The 17,818-nt window shown below is 48.2% G+C and overlaps 2 protein-coding genes across 9 annotated transcripts in view; both read right to left on the bottom strand.

The window, feature by feature from the left end:
- Positions 1-40: 40 nt before the first annotated feature.
- ubp1 (upstream binding protein 1) lies at positions 41-15,320 on the bottom strand. 8 transcript variants are annotated; one of them, XM_056582849.1, is made up of 16 exons: positions 15,047-15,320; positions 11,063-11,214; positions 9,834-9,910; positions 9,627-9,732; positions 9,235-9,341; positions 8,647-8,799; positions 7,056-7,166; positions 6,187-6,354; positions 5,881-5,987; positions 5,450-5,504; positions 4,697-4,787; positions 3,966-4,056; positions 3,747-3,871; positions 3,043-3,185; positions 2,841-2,892; positions 41-2,694 (listed from the first exon to the last, which is right to left on the bottom strand). In XM_056582849.1, exons 1-16 carry the CDS (start codon positions 15,187-15,189, stop codon positions 2,657-2,659), a joined length of 1,719 nt encoding a protein of 572 aa, XP_056438824.1. In that variant the 5' UTR covers positions 15,190-15,320; the 3' UTR covers positions 41-2,656. The 8 variants fall into 8 exon arrangements, with proteins under 8 accessions (XP_056438824.1, XP_056438823.1, XP_056438825.1 ...); XM_056582848.1 differs by having other exon boundaries at positions 4,697-4,790; positions 15,047-15,317; XM_056582850.1 differs by having other exon boundaries at positions 3,753-3,871; positions 4,697-4,790; positions 15,047-15,312.
- Positions 15,321-16,906: 1,586 nt separating this feature from the next.
- The window catches only part of clasp2 (cytoplasmic linker associated protein 2), a 72,662-nt gene continuing 71,750 nt past the window's right edge, over positions 16,907-17,818 (bottom strand). Inside the window, exon 44 of the mRNA XM_056582842.1 lies at positions 16,907-17,747. Within this exon, the coding sequence (XP_056438817.1) occupies positions 17,673-17,747 (75 nt within the window). The 3' untranslated portion in view covers positions 16,907-17,672. The remainder of the gene's footprint in view (positions 17,748-17,818) is intronic.

Raw genomic sequence — 17,818 nt, 5'->3', positions numbered from 1 at the left:
GGGCCACGGCGGTTTCCGGTGTTTATGTTTATCAAAATATGTCTGGACCCGTCTGTCAGAAAACTGCAGATTCTGTGTATAAGTTTGGACACATTAGTTGCCATGGTGTTTGTGTGGCCGTTATTTCATCAAATTGAACAATTGCTTGCTTTTAAAATAGGCTTGTCGGCGGAGGAAATGTCTTACAACATCGGTCTGGCGCAGGATAAAATAAACGACGAAAATATAGACACTGAAAAATTATAGAATTCCCATTGTGTTGCATAGTTAATAAAGAGGCAGAAAGGCAAAATGTATGAAATCATTTATTTTCCAGCACAGGTGTACATCTCCAGCATACGGTACTGTGCTGAGAAGCGTCCTCGTTGACCTCGGGCAGTACATCGCCGGGTTGCCCCCTCTCTCCTGGTGTCTCAGACATGCACAGGGACGGAGGCCAGGCTCAGAGGGCATCGTAACGGCTTCCCACAGTCGGCCTAGAACCAGGGGACCTCACTAAACTATATTTTCAGTCATTTTTGATATACAACGCATCAGTGGACCTCATATCCCTGCACATGCCTAACCCAGAACAAAAACGTCCACTTTCATAGGTGGTGAGATGACACCAGATTATATAGGGATCAACTTCGACCTCTCGATCCTCCCATCGAACATGCCAACGAATGAAACATGTGAAGTTGTGGTCACAGGAGTACTGATGTGTGCATGTATTTGCTTGGTGCTAAGCCTACTCGGTTTAGATCCACCCTCCCGCACTTTACTACACAAACTAACCCGTTACCATGCCAACCTACCATTCAGGGGGTGGTGGGGGCACGTATCATGGCGGTGGAGAGCTACCCTGATGACAAGTCCACTTCAAGGATACCAAGAACCTAAATATAAACTAAAAGCACTAAAAATGACCCGCAAACATTCTCCCAAGACAAGGTTTTCCTGAAAGGGCAGGGGACATGTTTCAAGAGAAGGGCTCCATGTAAATAGTTCTTTAATGCCGAGGTGAGAGTGACACATGGAAGAACGCCCCCCATCTTATTTTTTTTCATGTACAACTCTTGATACACGCACACAACGCCCCTGCCTATTGGCCACCTGTATCAAACACAGACAGATGCTAGTGAATGTAGATGCCGCCGTTAAGCCTCCCATTATATTCTACATGCAGTACAAAAAAGCAACTCCAGACCCTACTCTAGCTGTTAAAGCGCCATATGCTCCCAGCTACACTCCCAGCTACCCCCCGCTGTGTGAGACACTGTCTAGTGTTTACACCCTACAGACGGTGCTATCTAAAACCTGTTTGGTCCGTTTCATTGTAGGTTTTGTATAGGCGTTTCGTATCGTGTCTCCTATGATTTTTTTTATTAGATTAACTTTAGAACCGTTCCTCTAGCAGTTATAAAACTAACATCCTCAAAGGTTATGGCCACAATCCCAGAAGGCATAATGTATATGATGCCCATAAATATTTTCTAGCTCACCACTGCAAACAGAGGTGGTAACAGGTGTATGTTATGGGTGTGTAGGTAGTTATGTACGTGGGCATGGACCAAACGCAAATGGCACCAGAAACAATGTGTTGTCACACAAACATATAAGAGATTGCCTCCCAATTATGAGATCCATCAACTAAAAACAATAAAAGCGTAGCAAAAAAAAAAAAGATAATTTAAGAGATTCAAGTGGAAAAGGCAAACACTAGGGCATCTTACGCATATTCTGGGATGCAGAAGTGCAGAATCTTGGACTGCACAGCCAGATCAATTGTGTTGTGGTTCCGCCGATTGTGTTCTTTATAATATAGACCAGTTCCATGTAACGCACGTCTGCACATCCCCAGCCACACGATTGGTCGAAAATAAATGGGAAGCGAAAAATAAAATGAAACACCCGTTCACCCAGATTCGAGCTTGTCTGCCATTAGACTTAATATATTTATCCAGAGTCTGATTTACGAGACTACTTTCCACATGACAACAAGAACATGATATCGGCACATTCTGACCTTTTATAAACAATAAAAATCAAAATAAAAACACTTTTTTTTGAGCGTCAGTGACAACATCCACACTGGAAACATTTATCAACAAAAAAGTTGTTTCACTACAATGCCGACACCGTAGCCACCTGTTTGGGACCACAGCTCGTGGGGCATGTAGAGACCAGAGCCTGGGGGGGGCTCCCACAACCAAGGTAAGCAAGCGGTCCAGCAGTGCAGAACATCAATATACTGGCCTAGTGCATGGGTCGCTGAATAGGAGTATTCCCCCCAACCCAGTCCCCATCAATTCTTCACTCATCACCCCCCTCTCTTTCTCTGAACACAGGAGTCCGTACAAAAACCGAAACAAAAGAAAAACAAAAAGGCATTAAATTAAACCTTGCCCGCTCACCCACACTTCTCATCCCGAGGGCTCCCCCCTCCCCTCCCGTCTCTCTTGTCAATAGTGTTTTCAATATGAAACAACAGACACACCCATGTCAGATTCCAACATTTACACGTCTTCGCCCAGTTGCTGTCTTCCACCTAGCAATCTGAACATTTAGAGGGGGAGAGAGAGAGACAGTACCATGGAGAGGAGAAGGAGCAAGAACAGCTTCTGCTCATAAAACAAGAGGGTGGAGTGGTTGGTGATGACATCTCTTCATGGCGCTACTTCAGGATCAGATGGAGACCCTCGCCGAGGTCGTCTGGGGGAGGGAGAGAGACGATGTTCCCAGTGAGAGAGAATTCTATCCAATACACATCCCATACAGAAGTGGGTTCAAAATAGCAAGCATCCTCCTTTGGAAGAGTCTTCCAGTGCTGCTGGTCTCTGAGCATGCGTTGGCCTTACCTTTAAGAGAGCAGATCAGAAAGCAGCTCTCGTCAGGGAGGTTGTACACCATCTGGAGAGAAGGACGGAGAATCAGCGATGAGAACTTTCAGAGGGCTTGTCCGTCAGTAGCAGCAGAACAGGAACGCAACCACAGCGTAGATGGGGAGGGGCGATTTCATCAGATGCAAATGTGTGTGTGTGTGTGTGTGTGTGTGTGTACCTGGTCACTGAGCAGTATGTGTATGCCAGTGGGGCCCTGGCGGTACACCTGGTTGATGGTGCAGAGGGGAAGGTTGCACACAGACGCCATCTTGCGAATCAGCTCTGCTGCGGTCAAGTCCTCTAGGTAGAGAGCGTGGTACACTGCGCACACACAAACACACACGCAACTCCTGTTACATTTATTTGAAACAGGACCACACAGTACTTATATTTTCCCGAGCACCGATATGTGCTATAACTACTATAATAACAGCATAGTACGACATAATACTCCCAGATAGGGAATGCAGGTGTCAAAGCACAACGATTTGTAGATTAAATTGTTATAACAAATTTGTCACTATTATTACAGTCCTGTTAGTTATAACAACAAAAAAGGCATAAATATATTTGGAGATAAGAATAAAAAGACCATAAAATTTACAGAAAAGGTTGTGGGCCCAGTTGTAACACCACGGAGGGTTTGAGTGAGAACCAGACACTAGTAGACACAGAGACTAGTAGACACAGACTAGTAGACACAGAGACTAGTAGACACACAGACTAGTAGACACAAAGACTAGTAGACACAAAGACTAGTAGACACACAGACTAGTAGACACACAGACTAGTAGACACACAGACTAGTAGACACAGACTAGTAGACACAGAGACTAGTAGACACAGAGACTAGTAGACACAGAGACTAGTAGACACAGAGACTAGTACCGTAGAGGCTGGAGGGGCTGCCGGGCTCCCCGTTCTCGCTGTTGCCACGTCTCTCCAGCAGGGGGCTCTCAATCAGCGCCTCCTGGCAGACGTACAGAGTCAGCCTGGGACGCACTGACCTGCAGGCACAGGACGACAGACGGACATTGTTTAGGGAACCGTAAACATAAATAAAGTGTTGAATGATAAAACCGTCATGATTAAGTAACACACCTGGATTTAAGTGCATTAAAGAGCCTGATGCCGTCGGCGGCCCCACATATCTGGACCAGGTCGTCCCGGGTGAGCTTCAACAAATCGGAACCTGGAGCAGGAGGAGGGAGTGGAGAGGAAGATGGAGTCACATTACCACAATAAGCTCCTGTAGAGGAAGGTTTCTCCTGCTAACTCCTGCTAAAGCTGGCACTTAAACATAGTACTTAGCAACTCTCCTACAAACACCACTCTTTTGCATGTTGTATGTCCTTGGACTTAATGTACGCACTTATTGTATGTTGTACTTGTACGTCCTGGCACTTAATGTACGCACTTATTGTATGTTGTACGTCCTGGCACTTAAAAATAGTACCTAGCATTGTGTAGCATCTTATCCTAGCTCTCTTTGTTGTATACAGGGAATGGGTTAACCTAGTGATTGTAAGTGCTTGGCACTTACAATCACACTCACTCATAGAACATCCTTACTGTACCGAAAGCAATATATTGTTGTTTATCTTTCTTCTGACAAATCGCTTATGATGAAAGTGTCTGCTATATGCCCTGAATGTAAACTTAGTCCATGATGACCTAAAATCACCTTATGGGCCAGAATTGACATATAAATCAAATAGAAGGCCAAAGTATAATATCTTGGGTTGTTGCCCTCCCATCTCTGTATGGGCGACATCCCCCGATCCCCCATTATCAACCTGTTCCAGCAGCGGTGCCTCAGTGTCAGCCTATACCTGAGAAGTGGGAGAAGAGGCGCGCATAGGAGTTGAAGCGGTTCTTTAGGAGCCACTTCTGGGCGTCCTGGATGGAGGCCGTTGGGCTGAGCTGCTGCAACGGAGGGAGAGGAGGAACCATCAGTATACACACACACACACACACACACGTCCACTGAACCATCAACACACACACACACGTCCACTGAACCATCAGTATACACACACACACACGTCCACTGAACCATCAGTATACACACACACACACGTCCACTGAACCACAACCACACACACACACGTCCACTGAACCACAACCACACGTCCACTGAACCACACCCAAACGTCCACTGAACCACACCCACACGTCCACTGAACCACACACACACACGTCCACTGAACCACACACGTCCACTGAACCACACACACACACGTCCACTGAACCACACACGTCCACTGAACCACACACACACACACGTCCACTGAACCACACACACACACACGTCCACTGAACCACACACACACACGTCCACTGAACCACACACACACACGTCCACTGAACCACACACACACGTCCACTGAACCCCACACACACACACACACACGTCCACTGAACCCCACACACACGTCCACTGAACCACACACACACACACACACACGTCCACTGAACCCCACACACACACACACACGTCCACTGAACCCCACACACACACACACACCATTTGGAACTTCACACCCAATGTTTACCACAGGGAAAAATATACGCCACACACACACCTCTGTGTTGACATTGCTGACCGGGTCGGCCTGGTGGTTGGGGGACGAAGATTCGCTGCAACACAACGGGAGAGAAAGAGACGAGTGTCTAGAGGGAGCCAGCCAACCGCTGGAGCGGATCCAGAGACACGCCAAACGATAAGGTCAAAGCATGATGACGCACACACACCCACACGCTCTTGCCCTCCAGCCCAACCTCTTTTAAGGTGACACACACACACACACACACACACACACACACACACACACACACACACACACACACACACACACACACACACACACACACACACACACACACACACACACACACACACACACACACACGTGTTGTGTCTATAATAACATACAACATAAAATGCATTTTGACGTCCATGCTATTTACAATGCAATTTTTACCTGAAGATAACACCTAAGCTACACCCACTCACCTGTCTGGCACCGAGGAGGCTGTGTAGGTGGAGAGGGGGGAGGAGGTGAAGGAGGGGGTAGCTGCCTGGTTTGTGCTGACATAGGCGTTGTCCGGCCACGGGGAACACTGAAAGAAAACACACAGCCGTTTCCTTCACGTTCACACTCTCACAGAGACGTCAAAACCTGCCCACGATCGGGGGAGTGGGACGCCCAGCGGCTCGGGGAACGGGGGAGGGAGGGAGGAGTGGAGAGGTGAATGACAGACGGACAATAAAATAGAAAAAAGAAAGGAAGAAAGAAGGAGAGCAAAGGGAAGAGCTTACACTGCCCCGCTTGGCCAGCGAGTCGCCACAGTCGGCCGGGAGAGTCCGCTTGCTGGACTTCTTGAGCTCGTGGTCCGCCGCGTCCTCAATGATGGGCTCCAGCCTCATCTGGGAGGAGCCAGGGACACACATACTCAGTAGAAGGTCCAGGGCACATGTTGCGTTGGACTGCATGAAGGGGGTCAGGTGACAGGATGCAGCCACAACTATGAACTCAAGTTTTTGTTTTTTTTGTACAAAAGCCGTCAACTTGTGAGATGCACACCCTATACGGCATCCATGCATGAGGATGTGTTTGATCGTTTCTGAAACCTACAGTGCTCATCACAAACACACATACGCCAAGACATCTGTAAACTGGTGTTTGCCTGTATTACCAAGATTAAGTCAAGTTGTTTGATTGCAAAGCCCTCATTGTGCCTCCAGAAGGAACGTTTGCCGGGTACGCTTTGGTTTTTGGCCACTACTATTGACTTGCAGAGGCAGAGTAGCCTAGCACCTGTTCAGAAGCGGCTAAAAATAAAGTTTGTGCAAGCTTTGCATCAGGTAGTCTAACAAACACAACTCCTTATGATTATCATTGTGTCCTTACGGACACTCGTTCTGGGCGACGAACACGAACACATTGAAAGACGTTGGGATGTAGTTAAAGTGCATTCCCCTCACATGAGCAGAAGCTAGGCTAACGCAGCTCTGCAAGTCAAGTGGCTCATCGTAAGCAAACGTTAACCCTGCAAACTCCCTTTCTGGATGTACAATGATTCAATTTAAGTCCTACACTTTTTTCTCCACTGAAATCCTTGTCTTACCACTTTCAAACAATGTGCTGGAAATAAATCAATAACAACCAAACAAGGCAACAGACTGACCTCTGACAGGATAGTGGTATCGTAGGATGGCTGGTACTTCTCCTTCTCTAGTGCTGTGCGCTTCTCCATCTTCTCCCTGTCAGTCTTCTGCTTCCGGTCTGCTCCCTTTGGCTGGGGGGGGGGGAAGAGAGGAAGTAAACAAACACGTTGAGTGGAGTCACAGATTAAGCAGCGCGACACCAGACGCCTACGGCGGCCGGGTCTACGGACTCCAACAGCCTTGAGGGGCAGGCTGAGTGCAGTTGCCTCCCTGACTGACGACATGAACTCCTTTTGAGGCTTGCCGGCTAATTATAACCACGGTAGCGCAGCTGGAGAGTTCAACCGCTGGGGATGAGCACATACCGTCTGTGACCAAGCACCACGTCGAGGACAGCTGCGGGTCCAGACTGCATGTCCGGGCGAGCTTCACCACACCATTCAACCTCTCACCTCCCCAAAACTCTTCTCCAGCCAGCTTGAACGACCACCCACTGGTGGCCCTCACCTCTGAGGCCAGGAAATGCTTCGAAGCAGATCAAGCCCTGATCCCTCGTTTCACGGACCCAGCCTCAGGTTGCATACCGGTAGTAACAGATCCACGGTGTCCAGCTCCTACTCCCATGTCACCGACAGAGTTAGCTAGCTAATGGAGCTGGGACTGAACACCCCCCTGTGTTCCGGGATCCTGGACCTCCTGACGGCTAGGCTCCAGGTGGTCCGGCCGGGCGGACACACCTTTGACCACCTCACCCTGAATAGTGCTCAAGACTGCGACCATTTATTATGTGGATCTGATGTTATCTTTTCAGACCTCGGTGAGAAGGCCTGACCTCAGACCACGTGAGGAGGCCTACCAGGAGGAAGTGGCTGACCGGTCACTGTTGCCGTGACAAGCGTCTTCCCCGAGGTTCCTTTAGTCCGACTCCGGAGCTTCGTAGAGAGCCTCCTGAGGGGAAGCCTCGCTGCATGGTTTGGTAACAGCTCAGCTCAGGATAGTAGGGCTCGGCAGAGATTAGTGTGTTTTGCGAACGTCCTGGTGGAACTACACTCTCCTCTGCTGTTGCGCTCAAGCAAGCGCCTTTGCAGTCACGCAGCGAGAACAAAGAGACTGACACAAATCCTCTTCCCCCAATCCAGCAGGACAGTGAGAACTGATCACCCGGGCCTAGACGGGAAGACTGGACTTGTATTCTGGGCGAGGCTGCACACCCGTGGTGCATACCCTCATCAAGGCACAAAGGTTAAATCAGCACACACAGACACACACACACACACACACTCTCGCACCGCTTCAATAAACCAGTTTATTCATCAACAACAGCCACCACGTGGTTGTTGGAGGAGCCCAGTAACCTGCCACAAGGTGGTGTGTGGCTTGAACAACTGCTACAACCGACCACACACAGACGCTTGTTTTGTTACACTACAACTACACTACCACTATAGCAAATCGCATCGCCTCTTTCAACAAAAGTTTTGTTGCTTCCGTTTATTACGTTATCCGTTTCTCTGTATATCCTGTATTTGACAGACAAAAGATGCTTGAATCTTGAATCCCCCCCCCCCCCCCCCTCTTTCTACAGGAAGTGGCTCCGTGCGTGGGGCGTACCTTGAAGACTTTGATCTGGCAGGAGGAGGAGTGCAGGTGCTCCGTGTAGTCGGCCGCCTCTCCGGGGGCGAAGGTGTCTATCTGGATCCGGAAGGGCACCCCCTTCTCCCCGCCGTGCTTCCTGGGGGTGAACTCTGTGCTGATGCAGTGTACCTGCACACACACACACACACACACACACACACACACACACAGAATAAGCACTGTGGGCGAGTGTAGTGGGGGACATGCCCCTCTTCATTTTATAATTTGCCATTTGCCCCCCAACTTCACAGACAGAAGCAGTATCTTTACTGGGGTTGAACACATGGATAGTTCCTTTATTAACTGCATTGTAGCGTTGGTTTACAAGTGTGAAGTCAAGTTCAGGGAGGTTCCCGACTCTGCTAGAGATAAGGAAGAGCAAACATTCTGGCAAAGACTCTTGGTCGGATATCTTTGGCTCAATACGCACCGCTATGAACTGTCTCACAACGCTTAATGGTCTAGATGTAATTGTTCCGTGTAGATTATACGTGAGATTATACGATGCCATAATTATGAGCAATTACACAACGGGTGCCATCTTGTTTCTGTGTGGGTACGAACCTGTACAAAAACAGAGGTTCTCTTGTTGATGTCCCAGAGGAACTCTGCAGCATTCAACTGGGAGGGGTTCGTCTTGGGCTCTACGATACCCACCGACATGGGGATGTCTGAGGCACACACACACACACACACACACACACACACACACACACACACACACACACACACACACACACACACACACACACACACACACACACACACACACACACACACACACACACACACACACACACACACCTTGACCAAACAACAAAATACTGCAGGGGACAAATTCTGCCATACAGCCCCCATTTCATGGCTGAAAACAGATGGAGAAAACTTGACTGGGAGAACCCGCCACAATGAGAAACAGCGTTGATGACAAACAACAACAAAGGGCGCAGTCTTACCGATGTCAAGGAGACGGTCGCCGGGGCGATTCCACTTCCAGCCCTCCAGCTGTTGGTGCTCCGTGTACTGCAGCCGGCGGTCATGGAACACCACGCGCACCGTGCTCTACACACACACACACACACACACACACACACACACGCTTAGTAAAGAACTACACTGGTTATCTATCGGTAGGCGTTCCTCTCCCTGCGGGTTGGCCTTACCTTAACCATCTTGTTGTGTATCTCAGGTAACTCCCCTGGCTTCCTGTTGTCCAACATGCGCACCTCGTAAGACTGGCCTGAGGGAGAAACGGAGACGGAGAGACAGAGACAGAACAGGATGGAGGAAGAGACGCTTGAAATTAACATTTGGCTAAAACTCTGAACGCAACAAAAAGGACTCAAAAAAAGTGGAAAAAACAACAGGACTTGAACTTCTGTTGAGGGGGTTAGTCACAACACACAGCTTCCTTCACTCGGGCCTGCTGTCCCACGACGGGAGGCTGAGAAAAACTAAACACTATACTCCGTCCAACCTTGACCAAGACTAGCTCAAACTGACATCATTCAATAAAAAAAAAAAAATCGCAATGCATTGAGCATAAAATGGGTCCTGCAAGCAAAGTCACGACAAAAACATTTAAAGCAAAAGAAATAGGCCAGTGACCCACAAATGGGTCACCGCCAACCATTTGAGAACCGCTGACGTAGACAATCAATGGATGACACAACAGCTGTGGTCCAGGCAGTGATGTTCCATTGGGTTTAACTATAGCACAGCAGTAGCACCCCATGGGGGATCAAAGCGGCGTGATGATGTCAAACAGCAAGGAAACTGCGCTCGCTTGCTTGTGCTTATAAATGGACTTCAACAAGCATCCAATCAGGTGTCGGGGCCAATTACGGGTCGTGGAGTTCAGAACATTGCTTCTTTTATGCCCAATCACTGGGGGAAACATCAAAAAGCAGTTGGAGCAGACAACCCTCTACCATCCACATTCAGAACAGCAGGAATGGTAGTGTTAACGGCTCAGTAATAGAGGCAGACATTCTCTGCTCCCCTCTCCTAAAAAGCCATGTCCTACACTGAACAAACACTTTTAGATTAAGCTAGAGTTAAAATGGTGGCGTACACAGAATAGCCTACCATTGCAAATTCAAACTGTCTCCTTTGTATTACAACTAACTCTGGACATGGATGTGGTGAGTCCTGCACGCGAGTCAGCTCAAACAGGAAGAACAGGTTTCTCTCTCATGCTGGCACGATAGTCTGGGCTCAGTGAGGGTGTTTTACTCCCTCCACTCCTGCTCATTAACACACACACACACACACACACACACACACACACACACACACACACACACACACACACACACACACACACACACACACACACACACACACACACACACACACACACACACACACACACACACACACACACACACACCTTGGTTGAGGTATGTGAGGGTCTCGTCGTGCAGTTTGACGGCAGGCGACGTGGCGGCACAGAGCACATACTGGAATGGCAGGTTTTTGGTCTCAACGTCGTCGGGCAGGCTGGAGTCCTCCTGCTTGAAGATGGGGAGAGCGAGCACGTCGCTGCAGTGGGAGAGAGAGGGCGGCAGAGTGAGGGAGCGAAACAGGTAGAAATGCCTATTTAGGTGCAGTACAGCCATTGTTTTTAGTCTACATAGAGTTTTGGGGATCCCACTGTAGGTTTTTTTGAAACCCCAAAAAATTAACCCTTGTTTGATAATACTTGTATGAGATATGATTATTATGATTATTATACACATTAGCCACAAGCACCGCTCTTACTGCTTATCACATGGGAATTTGGAAATGATAAACGCAAGCACACGCACGCTGATGTCAGATTTCAACCATCAGAGTTACAGGTCAACTAACCAACTCAAAGAAGAAAATAACCAACACCAAAGATATAATGGGATGGTAGAAATTAATTTAGACCCATTGGCTGAGGAAAACATGAGGAGTTAAGCTAAACAGTGATGAATCAGTGTCTTGTTGTAAGGTGTCTTTAACGAGCCAAGAACAAAACATCCTCAGGCCACACACACTCAGTCCTTAGTTCACCCCGACAAAGGCTGTAGGAGTGTCAGGCCGGGACTCCCATCATGTGGATGAAAGGTTTTGTTGTATGTGTGGATTTGTGCATGTGCAGGTTATTTCGTATGCGCGGGCTATGTGTACGTGAGGGTTTGTGTGTGCTGCCGTTTGTGTGCGCGTGTTTACGCACGTGAGGTTTGCGTAGGCTTGGTGGTTCTCTGAACTGTGTACGTCTGTGGCTTTGCTGTAAAGAGTCACCTATTAATTATGTGCAAAGTGGAATTTGAGCCGGACCCCCCCCCCCCCCCCCTCCCCCCCTCCAGCCTGGTGCGACATGAAGCAGACCTCCAATCAGAGACGCAACCAATCGGAGGAATCCTCGGTATTCAACCACTTGCGCGGACCCGGATATAAAACAGCGGCAGGTCCCCATTCTCCTCGATCAGGCTACCTTCTGTGTGGCGGGTGAGCTTGGTGGTGGGTGCAGTAGAACTGCTGCTCAGAAAACAGCATCTTCCTCCTGAAATCCGAGGAGCCAACTCTGACAGCAAGACATTCCGTTCCTACTGTCCCCACCAGCTGCTGACCCTCCCCAACGCCGTCACCCCCACCCCAGACAGCCCTTCCACCGCACGCACACATCCATATTTTATTAGGCATTCTTTTCACCGCACATTTACGCCTAAATGCACTTGATGCTATGCTGTGCAAAACAACCTCATGCTAATCTAAGATGTATGGCTATAGAGGAAGGCCATAGCCATGGAACAAACTTATATAACTGGTGTCAAACTCTTCAGAAGACATGCACAAGTCCCCAAGGCTACGGCGAGAGCAACACTGTTTGCTCCCAGACATGTGCACGCCTTTACGTCAGCGGCCAGATAAACACTCCCCCGAACGCCAGGGGCCGTAAGGTGGCTGCTGATAAGGCAGTTGTGCCTCCGAGAATCCAAGCCCCCCCCCCCCCCCCCCCCCCTACACACACACACTTCTGGGAACCCTTAATATCTTAAAAAAAACATAACCAAAAGCACCTGACAGCCAACAGCTAGAAAAACATCACTTTCTCTCATGGCCATGTGATCCGGGCTGCAGCTTACATACAGAGATCATGTGACCATCTACTCTGAGACAATCTGGCAGCATGCATGATTAGAAATTAGTGATTTCATTGCATTGCTGCCTTGCTAGGGAATCCTGTACCATTAACAGGTTAGATACCGTAATTATGTCTTAGTTTGAGATCTGTTGACGGCCTAAAATCGTTGGTGGACATAGATCAGATGATGTCATCACAGTGTGTGTGTGTGTGTGTGTGTGTGTGTGTGTGTGTGTGTGTGTGTGTGTGTGTGTGTGTGTGTGTGTGACTGAGCAGCCCCTTACTGCTCTGGTCATTGTTGAACAGGTCTGTATACGGCTCTCGTCGCCCTGCATTGTCACTCACAACCACTATGATGCAGTGACTTTGCAACACAGGTCATGCTTGCAGAATACAAGAGGTGTGTGTGTGTTCCAGGATCATGACAACCCCACCGCTTGTCCCCATTCCAAATCCTAAAACAAAGGTGCGACCGTCTTCAGTGGAAAGAAAGGGAATACCCACAGACGATCCAGTGATGCACGGACCTGCATGGCAGTCCACTGCACACACGTGTCAAGATGGCCAATGATACACACTTACCCACCTGGCAGTTCGATGGGACTGTGTTCTCTGCTTACCGAGAGAGAACTATACAACGTGAGGGAGATTTGTGCATGCATGTTGCGCTTTCTCTAACCTCATACTGTAGGCGCCAGCCCCAAGCTCCTGCCCAATGCCCGACAGGCTGGCATCAAAGTCGTGCACCAAGCCCGACTCGATGGTGGCGTCGTCCATCTTCAACACCCAGGCCATCGCTCCCAGCTCCTTATCTTCCGCTTCTACTCGGAGGGCCGCCAGCTTGATGGCGAGGCGGTATCAACAGCTAGCGACCAAATTAGCTTTCTGCTGAACCGGAGTGACGGTACAGTGAACGTCAAAGTTATGCTACAAGCCAGTTAACCGTGCCTTGGGAAGTTGGACAGGCGAATCGATAGCATCCCATGCAGCATCGATAAAGCGCCATATCTCCACTGCTCGACTACTTGGTGTCCATTTAAACAGTCCACGGTCGAACAAAACAGGCGAGCTGTCTGAAAGCAACCAGAAGTTAGGATAAACTCCGCAGGAAATGTTAGTCGTGAGACAAACTGATGGTCAGCATACTAGCTACTAGCTAGCAGGCTTTACAAAGAGGCAAGTTAGCAAGCTAACATTACCGTAGCAAAACGCGGACCTGCTCCAAAACACATTAAGTCCCACACGTGTTGGCAATGTGCAGCAAATGAAAAAAAATAATATAAAAAATCCTTGTTGCGACAACGTTAGAGGGAGCGGGTCCCTACACCGCATCCCCTGTAGCCGTGCTGCAGCTGTTGCTAGCTGGCTGTCTAGGAGGAGACAATGTAACTTGCCGTAGCAAACTTCACTTGCTATGAATTAACGGTGAACGGAATCCGACGGTACGCTTTCATCCAGTGCTCTTCACTTTTCATCGCACTTCTCCGATAACCACCGGCTGTCGGCCGTGTTAAATACGACTATGTGAACACCCAAAGTGCAGTAGTTGATCCGGAATCGGGCAACATCAACATGGCTCCCACACCACACAGTGTCGCTATGAAGCCTCCCAACACGACCAGCCGCAGGGAAGATGCCATGAGTGGCGCTCAGCCAATCAGAAACCCACCTTCTTGCCCAGCGCATATTTGTTGGCCAATCAGCTCGCTCGGAGCCTTCGTCATTACGTCAACGTTGAGCTGGAGACCGGAGCCACATCTGCTCGTGCGCGGCGGTCAACGCACAAAACAACAGACAACAACGCGTAGCTTGGCGAAGCGGGATCACTCGTCAACCACGAACTGTTCACAGCCCTGTCCGACACATTACATTATCATATGCGTATTGTGTTTAATCCAACTGCAGCTATACATAATAAATTAGAACTATATATAATTAAAATATGTATAATTCAAATCGAGAATAACTGCAAATTATCACAAAATAGTTAAATTGAACGTTTTTTTATTAGGATTGTTTCCATATTGGCACGGAGACTTTTGGTTTCTCGAACATTTTCATTAATAATTCACAGGCGTTATAATTTCGTGTAAATGTTGACACAAATGTGAGATTACCTATGATCATGTCCAAGCTAAAGAAAAAACCCGAATAAACAACTAGGAATTTTGTTAGTAGGCCCATGTTGCGTACTAGGAAGAAACATGCATGTACAGTATATATCGCCTACACACATAAGTCGTTTTGAGGTGAGCCTACCGGGTGCAGTAGTCGTAGCCAACTCGGTGGGACAGGCCACTGAAATGCTCAGTGAACGGCTGCCAGAAGCTCATTGTGAGGGGGTGTCTGCCGTCCGCTACGACGAAACCTTGTTCTGGACCTTGTGCTCTCAGGTCAGACATGCGGCTTGTCCGTTCGCGATACAAGTGAAGTTTTAAAATACAACGCGAACAACAACATGAAAAGATCTGCCCAAACCACCTTTTTTTTTTTCTAAATTCTGACTGCGGTCAAACATTACCCTCAGTCTGGTCCTGGGTTCGTTTAGTAAGTTATCTAGTCTATAGGGGGTGGTATTTAGTTTTACATGCAAAAAAGTAGAGGCCAGACAACCAGAAATATCCATGATATACACCAAACCTTTTAGTGACAGCAGGTCACTTTTTGTCCCACGTCCCAGGTGGTTTGGCTGTCAAAACCGTCGCGAAAAAGTTTAAAATTTACAAATCTACATTTTAACTGGAAAAAGTATTTGACACCTTCACAATGTAAAATAAATATCTTGCCTGTCCCTAATTTATTTCATATAGGCCTATTGAGACACATTAAAGGGGACCTATTATGCTTTTTCGATTTTTATGACCTATAAACGTTGTTATAATGATTGATAGTCATGTGTAACCATACTAAAGTGTCAAATAATGACGTACATGCATTTCGACGTATTCCCTGCTGACAGTCTGGGGTGGCTGTGCAGAGCGCTAAACACTCGGGACAACGATTGCGATTCACTTGTTCACATTTCCGGGAAACATCTACGTAGACGTACTCCTGCCACGCCCCCATATGCCTGGTCAAATCTGACCGCGCGCGCGCTCCAAGGAAGGTAACCAATCACAACGGAGTTGGGTTGGCAGGAGGGGGGCGAGGGGGCGGAGAAGGACGAAACCGAGCGTTGACAGAGAAGGCTGAAAGCGCCCAGATGAGAGGAAGAGTTTCCCGAAAATCTACATCGTTTTTTGTGTATGGTTAAACATGACTATCAATCATTATAACAACGTTTATAGGTCATAAAATTTTGAAAATACACAACTCAAATGGTCCTACCCCCTCTCCTTCAACGCTGACTCTGACTCCACCCATTCCAAGTAGGCCTACATTGACGCGCAATCATGCATGAGCGAACAGATGCGCGAGAGCGAGCCATTAGCTAGTTAGCTAGCTCCAGTAGCTACCGCAGGATAATTGACTTGTTTAATTTTCATGTCAGTACTTCTAACTCAGTGGCTGTAAGTGGGTTATGATAAGGATTTCAAGTAATTTTGCAAAAATGGCTAAAAAAGAGAATTCCATACCCAACCTTTAAAATACCTAAAAAAATACTATTCCATAAATAGAACACATTTCCAATGACTTAATCCTTATAAACATAAAGACACAAGATAATCTCTTCACGGTCTGTACAAGTTCTTTATTTATTTGTAAGCACAGCTTTGTAAATGCACAAGGGAAACAACGGTGAAACCTAGAATGTTACTCAAATAAACGAGGGAACGAATGGAACACAAGGGTAGCGAGACAAATAAAAACAGAAATAAAATGAGGATGGCTGTCGGTGCGCTACATGCACCCCCCCTCCTCCGATGGGAACTCCACTCTTATCAGAGGCTCCGTTTTAATGTCATATATGTAGACACATATCCGCTATGCAACGATAGGCCACGCCCCTGCCATAATTAATGCCGTCAACAGCTCCGCCCAACCATCTCATGCCATACATTCTGCCGAGCGGTGGACCAATCCTGGAGCTGGAGGAATGCCGGGGGTTGGGCCACCGAACAGGGCTTTCTGAAAGGACTGGACTTTGTTAATTTAACCCCCCCCTCCCACCCCCCACCCGACACACGTACTGTCTATAGCTGTTATCTCGATAAAAAGTTAATTAAAAAAAAAACAAATGTCTCATGCATAGCCAAGCACATTATGCCTCCTATACGCTGGACTCTGCTTCTATGTGATGCCCAGAGGATGACCTGCAAAGGCCCTTATGACCGTGAGCCTTGTGCTGTGCTGGGTCGGGGGTCGTACCTTTCGGCTCATCAGCACCTTTTGAAAGAGTGAGAGTGTATATACACACACACACACGCACACACAAACACGCACACACACACACAGACCACTCCCAGGTGCTGGCGCAGTTTCAGGAGAAATGTAACAGCCATGCCCATGTCCCACTCCTGGTGGTGGGTTTTGGCTACATCATTGTAGTTTTGGTGTGTGTGTGTGTGTGGGTGTGAGTGAGTGTGAGTGTGTGAGTGTGTTGGTGAGTGTGTGGGTGTGTGAGTGAGTGTGGGTTTGAGTGTGTGGGTGTGTGAGAGTGTGGGTGTGTAAGAGTGTGGGTGTGTGAGAGTGTGGGTGTGTGTGCGCACCATGTTTCAATGGAAGATAGAGATTTGAGGCTGAATAACAACTCAAATGATGGGTGAGGGTCTGTCGGGTGGAACTTTTTTGTCTCTGCACGTGTGTCAGGTTGTGGTTCTCGTTTTCCAGTCTCGTGGTGTGGCTCTGAGTTTGTGAACGGATGTGCAAGTTGTTGTTGTTGTTGTTGTTGTTCAGCAGGCAGAGTTGCAGTCCCACGGTTGGCCTGCAGGGGGCGCCGTCTCCTCTATAGGCCCTCGGCGGAGGGCTCGCCGCCCGAGCCTGACTGAGCGCGCTTGATGTACAGATTCAACAACTTGAGCTGTGGGAGATCAGGGAGAGAAGGAAATATGTCAACGCCGAGGGCGAGAAACTGAGCGAGAATGATTTTAA

This window comes from Gadus chalcogrammus, chromosome 22 (genome assembly GCF_026213295.1).
Source record: "Gadus chalcogrammus isolate NIFS_2021 chromosome 22, NIFS_Gcha_1.0, whole genome shotgun sequence".
NCBI lineage: Eukaryota > Metazoa > Chordata > Actinopteri > Gadiformes > Gadidae > Gadus > Gadus chalcogrammus.
Note: the sequence above shows the minus strand (reverse complement) of the source record. Positions and strands in the feature narration are given on the sequence as shown.

Bases quoted from the DNA above. Each gene is read 5' to 3' on its own strand.
- ubp1 (XM_056582848.1), bottom strand. From the start codon at position 15,189: ATGTCTGACCTGAGAGCACAAGGTCCAGAACAAGGTTTCGTCGTAGCG. The intron at 7,167-8,646 runs GTACGCCCCACG...CCCCCCCCCCAG, and splicing joins GCCAGATCAAAGTCTTCAAG to CCAAAGGGAGCAGACCGGAA. The intron at 4,791-5,449 runs GTGTGTGTGTGG...CCTCCGTTGCAG, and splicing joins TCAGCAATGTCAACACAGAG to CAGCTCAGCCCAACGGCCTC.